This window comes from Hylobates moloch, unplaced genomic scaffold (genome assembly GCF_009828535.3).
Source record: "Hylobates moloch isolate HMO894 unplaced genomic scaffold, HMol_V3 SCAFFOLD_12, whole genome shotgun sequence".
Lineage (NCBI taxonomy): Eukaryota > Metazoa > Chordata > Mammalia > Primates > Hylobatidae > Hylobates > Hylobates moloch.
In genome coordinates, this window is record NW_026652287.1 from 26,566,044 (window position 1) to 26,578,574 (window position 12,531).

The 12,531-nt window shown below is 38.9% G+C and overlaps 1 protein-coding gene across 2 annotated transcripts in view; it reads right to left on the reverse strand.

Annotated features, from left to right (window-relative positions):
- Nucleotides 1-12,531, reverse strand: part of POLR3B (RNA polymerase III subunit B) — a 148,560-nt gene that overhangs the window by 111,093 nt on the left and 24,936 nt on the right. For both annotated transcript variants that reach the window (XM_032168802.2, XM_058425560.1), the window contains 2 exons: nt 11,532-11,649; nt 9,811-9,919 (listed from right to left, as the gene is read on the reverse strand). In XM_032168802.2, the coding sequence (XP_032024693.1) occupies nt 9,811-9,919; nt 11,532-11,649 (227 nt within the window). The remainder of the gene's footprint in view (nt 1-9,810; nt 9,920-11,531; nt 11,650-12,531) is intronic.

The window sequence follows — 12,531 nt, forward strand, 5'->3', positions numbered from 1 at the left end:
CTGCAAGTGATCCACCCACCTCATTCTCCCAAAGTGCTGGGATTACAGGTGTAAGCCACCATACCTAGCCAAAGCCACCGTGCCCAGCCAACTTTTTTAAGAGACAGAGTCTCACTATGTTGCCCAGACCGGGGTGCAGAGGCCATTCACAGTCGCAACTGCAGTGCCTACTATAGCCTCAAATTCTTGGGCTCAAGCAATCTTCCTACCTTGCCCTCTAAAGTAGCTGGCACTATAGGCACAGGCCACCATGACCAGCTTTCAAAATCTGAAACTTTCTGAGTACAGACATGACACTCAGAGGAAATACTCATTAGAGCATTTCAGATTTTGGATTTCTGGATTTGAGATGCTCAACCATAAGGATAAGGATAATGCCAATATTCCAAAATTTAAAAAAAACCCTGAAATCCTAAACACTGCTGGTCCCAAGCATTTCAGATAAGTGATGCTCAACCTGTAACGAAAAGGTCTTTCCTCATTTGACGTATGGATTGCCACTTCAAGTTGTCTTGATGCTGAATCTAAGTGGTAATTTCATAACTGCATAAAATTCTCAAATGTCCTAACAGGGATCTAAACAGACTGCTTAGGCCTTCCAAATATTTCTAAGCTATGAAGCAAAGATATGCCAAGCACATGGTAAATGACACCATATGTGCAGAAAGCATGATTACTGCCAAAGCTTTGCTCTAAAAGGACTAAACTCTTCCTATATCAAGTCACTAAATACAGGGGTGATAACTCAGTCAAGTTATCATCAAAGCACACCAGCTGCAAAGACCGAACTGACTTTATGACTATTTAATCTTCAGTAGTCACAGCTACAAATAAATGACATATTGCTATGGAAACGAAAGCAAAATGCTCAACCATTTTACTTTAAAGACATAATTTAGACATCTGAAAACTGGCTTTATATGGACCTCTTTGTACTGCAGATATCTGAAATCATTTTTTCTACTAAGTCAAAAGTAAATCCTACATAATAACCTTGTGAAAAAATAGCAGAGATAATACATTTCAGCAGGTCCCCTACACTCTAGCAATCAGCAATACCGCTGAACAAAAATAAGGGGAGGTGCACTATAAAAAGTGGCATGAGGTCTTTTTAGATATCTACAAAGCATGACTTTTAAAGACAAAAAGAATACTAATGAGTAGAAGAGACTGATACACACACTAATGGTGACAAGTTGAAATATATTGTGTGAAGGTGGGAAAGGAAATAACTTCTTAAAATATCTAATATTCAGAAATCTCTAATGTTTCTTTAAAGTAGACCAAAATCAATCTGTTATTACTCACAGTAGTCCCAGCAGGTAATAAGAGAACTGTGATGGCCCTCTCTAACTTTGTAACTGTTTCTCTTTAAAGAAGATAAATTTCGGCCAGGCACGTTGGCTCACACCTGTAATCCCAGCACTTTGGGAGGCTAAGGTGGGCAGATCACCAGGTCATGAGATCAAGACCATCCTGGCCAACATGGAGAAACCCCGTCTCTACTAAAAATACAAAAATTAGCTGGGCGTGGTGGTGCGTGCCTGTAATCCCAGCTACTTGGGGGGCTGAGGCAAGAGAACTGCTTGAACCAGGAAGTTGGAGGTTGCTGTGGGCTGAGATCGCGCCACTGCACTCCAGCCTGGCGACAGAGCAAGACTCCATCTCAAAAAAAAAAAAAGATAAATTTCCTTATAAGTTAGTTTCCAGGAAACAATGCCCAGCACCCTTGAAATTTGATCCTCTTTTCCACAAAAACTTTCAAACTACAGATGCCATCATAAGTGTAGGCTGCATACTTGGGAATACAAAATGTAAAGTGGGAAAGATTCATGGGCAGGAGAACCTTTGTAGTGATTCAAGTCCATAAATAAGGCTGATCTATGTCTTAAAAGCTTTCTCCATCATATTCAGACTCAGCATGGAATCTGGAAACCCTGCTGTTCCTGTCACTTTCAGCCAATTGTTGGTTACAATCAACAACCATCAAGTCCTAATGACTGTCAAGGTCTGTGTTAGGGCCACACAACACTCAAAGAGAAATGATGTGTCTTTTCTGGTATCCCCATTTGTTTTCCTGAGTTTCTGACCGTAAAGAGAACTAAGAAAAGAAAAAGGGCACTCCCCTTCCAGGACTTTTCAAAAAATACATGATCCTGTTTGCTCTTCACAGCGACTCTCTTAAAATTCTCACCTTAATAGACGAGTTATCCAAGATTTAAAGAGACTGGAAAATATGCCCAAGGTCACATAGCTAATAAGTGCAGATGCTGAGATTCAACCTAAATCTGTCTGATTCTAAGATATCCAATACTCTATGCTGCCTCTCAGATGGAAAAGTCTAAATAGTGGTTATCAAACAAATTCCCATCAATTTATTAAAAATACCTATTGTGGGAGACAAATAAAAGTGACCATTTATGATCAAAATATTTAGCTCATTTATCCAAACTAAAAATTTCAAAATATTTACTGATTAGAATGTAGTGGATATGTTTCAGGAAAATAATTGGCAACATGTACCAAGTTTAAAAAAAAAAAATTTCCACTCTCAGGAACAAAGTCTTACAAAACAATCAGCAATGTGTACAAACAGGTATGTATAACAGTCATCCTAGGGTTGTGTTTAAGAGTAAAGCCTTGGGGAAAAAAATGACACCTAAATGCCCCACTAGAGGAAAGTGGTTAAGTAAATTCTACCACAAGTATGCAACTTCTACACAACAGTCACTAAAAATAATGATGCAGATTCATAACAGGGAAAGCTATTCATAATGCATTGTTAAGTGAAAAAAATAAAAATGTATGTGTATATCACAAAAGCACAGGAAAATGGTCTGGAAAAATATACCCAAAAATGTAGATATATTTTTAAGTGGCTTTCTAAATTTAAATAATGCAAGGAATGTTTTTATAATCAGAAAGGGAGAAGTCTGAAACCACAACTACTGGTTGCATAAATATGCACATTGTTAATTTACAGCCCTATTCTAAAAAGGATTTAAGTCAGCTGTGTGTATGTAAGCATATGTGTGTATAGATGTACAATATAAATATTAAACAAACTTGACAGAAGAAACTGTCTTTTTTTTTTTTTTTTTTGAGACAGAGTCTCGCTCTGTTGCCCAGGCTACAGTGCAGTGGCGTGATCTTGGCTCACTGCAAGCTCCGCCTACCAGGTTCACGCCATTCTCCTGCCTCAGCCTCCCGAGTAGCTGGGACTACAGGCACCTGCCACCACGCCCGGCTAATTTTTTGTATTTTTAGTAGAGACGGGGTTTCACCATATTAGCCAGGGTGGTCTCCATCTCCTGACCTCGTGATCCGCCCACCTCGGCCTCCCAAAGTGCTGGGATTACAGGCGTGAGCCACCGCGCCGGGCAAAACTGTCTTATTAAACTCACTGGGCCAAAACACAGTACTTAATGTTTTCTGATTTTAATGTATGCATGAGTCTAGTCATGCATTTTCCATGAGTGATAGAAGATTATATGCATTATAATTAATTTATAATTTCTGGTAGAAAGAAAGAGTATGTGTCTATAAAACTTTCTAAAAAAAAAAAAAAAAAAGTCCTTTGGATGCATGGAAACATACTGCCCTCTGCTGGAGATGTAATTCTACATCGTTAGATAAAATTAACTTTTTTTTTTTTTTTTTTGAGACGGAGTCTCCCTCTGTCGCCCAGGCTGGAGTGCAGTGGTGCGATTTCGCCTCATTACAACCTCTGCCTCCTGGGTTCAAGCAATTCTCCTGCCTGAGCCTCCCAAGTAGCTGGGGCAGACGTGAGCCACCATGCCCAGCTAGTGTTTGTATTTTTAGCAGAGATGGCTTTTCACCATGTTAGTCAGGCTGGTCTCAAACTCCTGACCTCAAGTGATCCACCCACCTTGGCCTCCCAAAGTGATGGGATTATAGGCATGAGCCACCACTCCCAGCCCCCTTAGATAAAATTTTCTTTATTCATCAGTATGTACATAAAACACTGCATTGGGCACTGTGGGATCCCTACAAGAAAAGCCAAAATTACTTTTGTGCTTAAAAAATGCAAACCCTGAAGAAAGAAAAGTATATTTAAGAATTCTTCCTGGGCCCTCTGATATCATGGTACTGCTACTAAGACTATCATCATCATCATCCTGAAAAGAAAATGGCTCCATCTCATTTATAGAACTCAAAAGCACATTAGGCTACAATAAACAGTTTAAGATTTCCTAAAACTTCCTTCACACAATTGCATTTAGAATATGGATGCTTCCTGAGTTAAAGAACCTGACTTGTCAATGTCCATTCAATACTTATGAATACTCTTACCAATACTCTCTCCCTAAATCCCAATCACCAGACTGATTTGAGGGCTACTTTCCTCCCTGACTCCCACACTCTGTCACCTGATTACAACTTTAACAGTAAAGACTCAATCCCTTCTTTCTTACTCCTCTGAGGCTTATACCCAAAATGCTTTTCTGTTTTAACCAACTTAGTTCAACCTCAGAGGATCTCTTCCTTTTTTTATAATTTTGACTCAAAAATTATTTCCACTATCATAACTATTGAAACTGAATAAATATTATAAATTTCTAAAATTATCTGAAGCATCCAGTATCTCCTCAAATAATCTGAGCTCATTTAAACTAAACTGGTTATCAAGATTCATTTTATACCTATATACAATTGGTTGTTATTATCCAAGGTAGTTATGTTCTATAAAGTTGCTGAATTATACCAAATACTGAATAGTGAATACGAAACCATTGCTCCAGGAAAAATATAGGGCTAGGTTCCTGTGAGCCTATGGTCACAACATTTTCCTCAATTAATCAATACAGAAACTTATTTTCTGTGTGCTTCTTTTAAAAGATATTTAAGGCCAGGCGCTGTGGCTTATGCCTAATCCCAGCACTTTGGGAGGCCAAGGCAGGAGGATCACAGGGTCAAGAGTTCGAGACCAGCCTAGCCAACATGGTGAAACCCCATCTCTACCAAAAATACAAAAATTAACCAGGTGTGGTGGAGGGTGCCTGAAATCGCAGCTACTCGGGAGGCTGAGGCAGGAGAATAGCTTGAAACTGGAAGGGAAGTTGCATTAAGCCGAGATCGCACCATTACACTCTAGCCTGGGTGAAAGAGCAAAACGCCATCTCAAAAAAAAAAAAGATATTTAATATATATCGATTAATTAACTTTGAAGTTAGCCAACAGCACTATAACTCATGCCTGAACAAAGCTTATCAAGCTTATCTAACACATATTTTCTCCAGAAGGTACATCACAGGCTGTTTGCCCTTTGGAACACCTCGACAGCTCTTCAGCATTACACTAGGGGGCAATCTTATACTGCAAATCAACAAAGCACAAAAATACAAAAAATACAGCACTAAATAGACTGCAAGACAGACACTCAATTACAGCATGAGGGCTGAAACAAGAAGGCAGAGCGTTGCCTTGTTCAATCTCAGCTGGGAATATGTGCGCTGGGTGACTCTAAGTTTTTACCACTCTGTCAGTGCATATCTGTGAATAACCACAAAAGCACCATGGTATTGATTTTAGGGTTATGTATAAATTTTAGCAAGTAAGTGAATTCACAAATAGGGAATTTGCAAATACTGAGGATCAACTAACTGTATCACATAATGCCAACTTTTTTTTATTTTGCTTGATAACTAATACGACAATTTAACTGTTCACTGAATGTGTATAGTACTTACATCTTAGAATAGGTTAAATGGGCTGCTATGTAACTACAGGTACATATCATTTTATCATGCTTTGCTTTATTGGGCTTTGTTGATACTGTGTTTTTTCCAAATTTAAGGTTTGTCCCTGCTTCCAGATTGACCTTGCTTCAGGCAAGTCTACCGGTGTCATTTTTCCAAGAGCACGTGCTTACTTCGTATCTCTGTGTCACATTTTGGTAATTCTTGCAATATTTCAAACTTTTTCACTGTTATGGGGACCTGTGATCAAAGATCTTTTTTTTTTTTTAGATGGAGTCTCACTCTGTTGCTTAGGCTAGAGTGCAGTGGCGCAATCTCGGCTCACCGCAACCTCCACCTCCCGGGTTCAAGTGATTCTTCTGCCTCAGCCTCCCAAAGTAACTGAGATTACAGACGTGAGCCACCACACCTGGAAATTTTTGTATTTTTAGTATAGATGGGATTTCACCATGTTGGTCAGGCTGGTCTCGAACTCCTGACCTCAAATGATCCCCGCCTCAGCCTCCCAAAGTGCTGGGATTATAGGAGTGAGCTATTGCGCCCAGCTGATCAGTGTTCTTTGACGTTACTATTTTAACTGTTTTGGGGTGCCACAAACTGTGCTCATGAGATGAAAAATTTAATCTATAAATGTGTGTGTTGTGACTGCTCCACCAACTAGCTATTCCCCCATCTCTCTCCCTTCTCAAGCCTCCTTATTCCTTGAGACACAACAATAGTGAAATTAGGCCAATTAATCCCAAGAATGGCTTCTTAAGTGTGCAAATAAAAAAAAAGGGTTGCACGTCTGTCACCGTAAATCAAAAGCTAGAAATGATTAAGCTTAGAAAGGAAGGCATGTCAAAAGCGGAGACAGGCCAAAAGCTAGGCCTCCTGCACCAAATAGCCAAGTTGTGAACACAAAGGAAAAGTTCTTGAAGGAAATCAAAAGTGCTATTCCAGTGAACATATACATGATAAGAAAGTGAAACAGGCTTATTGCTGATATGGAGACAGTTTTAGTGGTCTGGGTAGAAGAGCAAACCAGCCACAATAACATTCCCTTAAGTCAAAGCATAATCCAGAGTAAGGGCCTACCTCTCTTCAATTCTATGAAGGCTGAGAGGTGAGGAAGGGGCAGAAGAAAAGTTGGAAACTAGGAGAGGTTGGTTCATGAGATTTATGGAAAGAAGCCATCTCCATAACATAAAAGTGCAAGGTGAAGCAACAAGTGCTGATGGAGAAGCTGCGGCACGTTATTCAGAAGATCTGGCTAAGATCACTGATGAAGGTGTCTATACCAAACAACAGATTTTCAATGTAGATGAAACAGCCTTCTATTGAAAGAACATGCCATCTAGGACTTTGACAGCTGGAGAAGTCAATGCCTAGATTCAAAGGACAGGCTGACTTTCTTGTGAGGGTCTAGAAAAAGTTCAAGTCAGTGCTCATTTACCATTCCAAAAATCGTAAGGCCCTTAAGAATTATGCTATATCTACTCTGCCTGTGCTCTACCAATGAAACAACAAAGTCTGGATGACAGCACATCAGTTGGCAGTATAGTTAACTGAATATTTTAGGTCTACTGTTGAGAACTACTGCTAAGAAAAAAGATCCTTTAAAAAATTACTACTCATTGATAATGAACTGAGTCACCAAGAGTTCTGATGGAGATGTACAAGGAGATTAATGTTTTTGTGCTTGCTAATACAACATCCATTCTGCAGCCCATGAATAAAGAAGTAATTTCAACTTTCAAGTCTTATGGCTATAGCTGCCATGATAGTGATTCCTTTGATGGATCTGGACAAAGTAAACTGGAAACCTTCTGCAAAGGATTCACTCTTTTCTAGATGCCGCTAAGAATATCTGTGATTCCCTTGAATACAAGAGACCCTAATAGTTAGGCAGGAATATCATCATTCCTATTCAGCCTGAAGAAGATATGGAAGATGGATCTTCATCCTTCTACAAACCTTAGGACTAAGGTTGTCTTATAAAAGGGAAGGGGGAAAATATGTCAGAGGTGTTCGACCCACAGTGACTCCCTCTTGAAGAGGGGCTCGGTAAAATAGGGCTGAGACCTACTGGGCTGCATTCCAAGGAGGTTAAGGCATTCTTAGTCACAGGATGAGATAGGAGGTTGGCACGAGATACAGGTCATAAAGACCTTGCTGATAAAACAGACTGCAGTAAGGAAGCCAGCCAAAACCCACCAAAACCAAGATGGCAATGAGAGTGACCTCTGGTCATCCTCACACTCCTACCAACGCCATGATAGTTTACAAATGCCATGGCAACATCAGGAAGTTACCCTATATGGTCTAAAAGGAGGAAGGAACTCCCCACCCCTTTCCCAGAAAACTCATGAATAATCCACCCCTTGTTTAGCATATAATCAAGAAATAACCATTAAAATGGGCAACCAGCAGCCCTTGGGGCTGCTCTGCCTATGGCGTAGCCATTCTTTTGTTTCTTTACTTTCTTATAAACTTGCTTTCACTTTTAAAAAAAAGAAAAGAATGTCTGTATATCTGTGATTCATGAGAAGAGGTCAAAATATCAACATCAACAAGAGTTTGCAAGAAGCTGATTCCCATCCTCAAGGATGATTTTGAGGGGTTTAAGACTTTAGTGAAGAAAGTAGCTGCAGATGTGGTGGGAATAGCAAGAGAACTAGAAGTAGAAGTGGAGCCTGAAGATGTGACTGAATTGGTGTAATCTCATGATATAACTTGAATGGGTGAGGAGTTGCTTCTCAAGGATGAGCAGAGAAAGTGATTTCTTGAAATGGAATCTAATCCTGGTGAAGAGGCTGTATACATTGGTGAAATAACAAAAAAGGATGTAGAATATTATGTAAACTTCATTGACAAAGCAGCAGCAGGGTTTAAGACAACTGACTCCAATTTTTGAAAGAAGTTCTACTGTAGGTAAAAGGCTATGACTGACTCCAATTTTTGAAAGAAGTTCTACTGTGGGTAAAATGCTATCAAACAACATTGTGTACTTTAGAGAAATCTTTCACAAAGGAAGAGTAAATAGCTGCGGCAAACTTCACTGATGTCTTATTTTAAGAAAATGCCACAGCCACCTTCAGCAACCACCACCCTGATTAGTCAGTAGCCACCAACACTGAGGCAAGACCCTCTACCAGTAAAAAGACTATAACCCACTGGAAGATTATGACTCAGATAATTGTTAGCATTTTTTAGCAATAAAGTATATTTTAATTGAGGCGTGTATTTTTTATACATAATGGTATTGCACACTTAACAGACTACAGTATAGTATACATATAACTTTTGTATGCACTGGGAAACTAAAATATTTGTGTGACTCACTTTACTGTGATATTAGCTTTATTGTGGTGGTCTGGAACAAAACCAGCAATATCTCTGAAGTATGCCTGTATCTGAGAAGACTGTATGATTTCAATATTGTTTCTATGGAAAATGTCTTTTGGGTTCTAGGCCAACAATTCACAAATGAGCTGATTTTTTGTTTGGTTCTGAGACAGGGTCTTACTATGTTGCCCGGGCTGGAGTGCAGTGGCATGATCACAGCTCACTGCAGCCTTGACTTCCTGGGCTTGTGTGATCCTCCCATCTCAGCTACCCAAATAGCTGAAACTATAGGTACATGCCACCACACTTGGCTAATGCTTTTATTATTTGTAGAGATGAGTTCTCACTATGTTGTCCAGGCTGGAGCAGCGTGGCACAATCTCAGCTCACTGCAACCTTTGCGTCCCAGGCTCAAGCCATCCTCCCACCTCAGCCTCCTGAGTGGCTGGAAGTAGAGATGCACAGCACCACACTCAGCTACTTTTTTTTTTGGTAGAGATGGGGTTTCATCACGTTGCCCAAGCTGGTCTCAAACTTCTGGGCTCAGGCGATCTGCCCATCTTGGCCTCCCAAAGTGTTGGGATTTCAGGCATAAGCCACCATGCCCAGCCAGCTTTCAATTTAAAATACATCATATGACTGACAACTTACATCACAAATCTTTCTATTCCAAGAATTCCTTACCCTCCAAATCTCTAATTACATACGTAAATAAACCAGAGAAAGAATTCTTACAATTTTCAGAAGAGCGCTGCAGCTTTACCTTAAATATGATGACAATGGGTATATCTTCTGACAAAGTATTATGCCTCAAATAAAATCGTCCTTGTTTCACAGCCATATTGGTTCTGCTTTTTTTCTCATGGGTAGAGCTATGAGTAAATACAGGTTGGTTAAACTGCATCCTCACTTAGTTTCAAGCTAGTAACATGCAATAATAGCAATGATCATTAATCAATAAGGGTCAACTGATCAACAACAACCACAAGGTCCTTTCTAATAAGTACTTTAAAAAGACAATTCCTTTCCTGCCCTGCTGCCACTTCAGTGAACATTTAAAAACACTATAAATTTTTCTTTGACTTTGAGATTATGATGGAAGTTCTGTGTGCGAATGAGTGATAATTACTTTCTGACCAACTTCACTTTGACTCTACCTGAACTACTTTGATCCAGTGTAGAGCATATATACAAGGCCAATTTAATATATGGGCCTTAACCATAATGAGGAAATTAAAAAGAAATGAATTTATATACTATGAGTTTTTAAACTAGTAATTCAACAAAATATACCCACAGTCTTGGTATATAGTAAAGCCAAAAGAAAGGAATATCCTTCTATTGGTATCTGTGTTAGTTCTCAAATTCCTAATGGATTTCAGAGCATTTTAAAAGCTCTAATCAACCACATTAGTAACACAAATTACTATGCATTGTTACCCACTTGATTATATTAGCTCTAATATTCTATATAGTCAAACTTTGAAGTATTGTCTCAAAATCACTTATGAGGAAACCAAGGCTTAGAGAAGCTAAGTAACTGCACATTCCAGTGCCTCATAACTAGAAAACAAAGGCTTTAGGATTCAAATTCAAATTGCCCTGGCTTCAAAGTTATAGACAGTGGGAAGACATGGATTGTAGAATTAACCGTATCTGGGTTCAAAGGCTATCTACCTCTTACAGTCAAGGTACCCCTGAGTTTAAGGCCTGTTAGTTGTAAAATGGAGATGTTAATAGTAACACTTATCTTGGAGGACTGAGGTGACAAATAATACACCTAGCATTTTGCCTGGCTCCTAGTAAGTACTCCACGAATGACCATTATTGTTAGCTGCCTCTCCATCAGAAAGAAAAGTACAGAAACTCTGAATTAATCAGCTCATTCTAGGTTATCAAACGGGAAACTACTGCACTCTGACATATTATCTATGCCACAAATCTTTCTATTCCCAGAACTCATTAACCTCCACATTTCAAATGACATGTGAAAATAAAAAGAAGTTACAGAAGCCTTGAAAGAGAGACTGTTGTAAAAATGAGTACACTGTGAAAGAGGCTGGTCTAGAAAACTAACGACAGGGAGTTAAGTCCATAATATAGGTCATTCAATATTAAGTGTCAAATAGTCCCTGATCATACTGATGCAGGAATACATATGTAAATGGTAAAAGGTTGAAAAGCAGCGTGAAAAACTGAAGAGCGGTTTTATATTTTTTCTTTTTAAAAATCTCCTTTCATGCTCTATAAGCTAACATAAAATTCAGCTTAAACAGTGACTTTTCAAACAATGTCTCAGACTCCCATCACTGAAATTTTAAAATCAATACCCTATGCTTCCAGACTTTCATAATAAATTGAATGCAGACAGCTTAAATATTACAAGGCCTGTTTTTAGAGAGTAATAACTATATTGAAAGATAGCCATTTAAGACTAATGGAATGACCAATATTTCTTAAGGACACCATCTCTGCTTTCCATACCTGGTAACTGAAGCTCCAACGGCCCCTTTTCTATCAGCCTCCACGATGATCCTGTTCTTAGACAGCTGCTCTTGGATAAGAATAACTTTTTCTACTCCTTTAACAATGAAATAGCCACCTAACCAAAGGAAACAAGAAAAACTTCACCATTTATTCCTCAACCAGTGTTGATTAGTAATGGCAGGAATCTTGTGAATCAGAGATTACCTTTTCTACTGCTTCATGGCACTGGCTAACACTTGATTCAAAGGGGTTGCTGATTTTATTTTTTATTTTATTTTATTTTATTTTTTGAGAAAGGATCTCCCTCTGTCGCCTAGGCTGGAGTGCAGTGGTACACTCATAGCTCACTGCAACCTCAGACTCCTAACCTCAAATGATTCGCCCGCCCCAGTCCCCTGAGTAGCTAGGACTAGAGGCATGTGCCACCACGCCTAGGTAATTTTTAAATTTTTTGTAACAACAGGGTCTCACTACGCTTCTCAGGCCGACTCCCTGTCTTAAGCCATCCTCCTGCCTCAGCCTCTCAAAGCACTGGGATTATAGGCAACAGCCATTGTGGCCATCTGATATTGTTTCATGGACTGAAGATCAGCACATGATTTTATACAAATGAGCTATAAGATAATAAATTTCTTGAGGACAGGAAATATATCTTATTGGTCTATGAATCACCAGCCCCTGACATATGTAGAAAGTGAATGAAAGAAAAGTTGAATAAATTAGTTGTCAGAGCCCTTAAATACAAGTGTAACTGACAATTTTCAATATAAGCTGAAATTTACTCTAAGTTTTCTAACAAATCAGTGGTAATGGTAGATTAAGATTAGGTTTCCAAAATAATATTCCACATTCAAAAAAACTCATGCATCATCATGTATTTTTTTTTGCACACAATTCAGAGTAGGATAAAGTAATACTTCATCTTATACCTGCAGAATATAAGCAAAAACAATACAACATATTTGACTTATGCAACATTCTGTTATAGTCTAGTAAA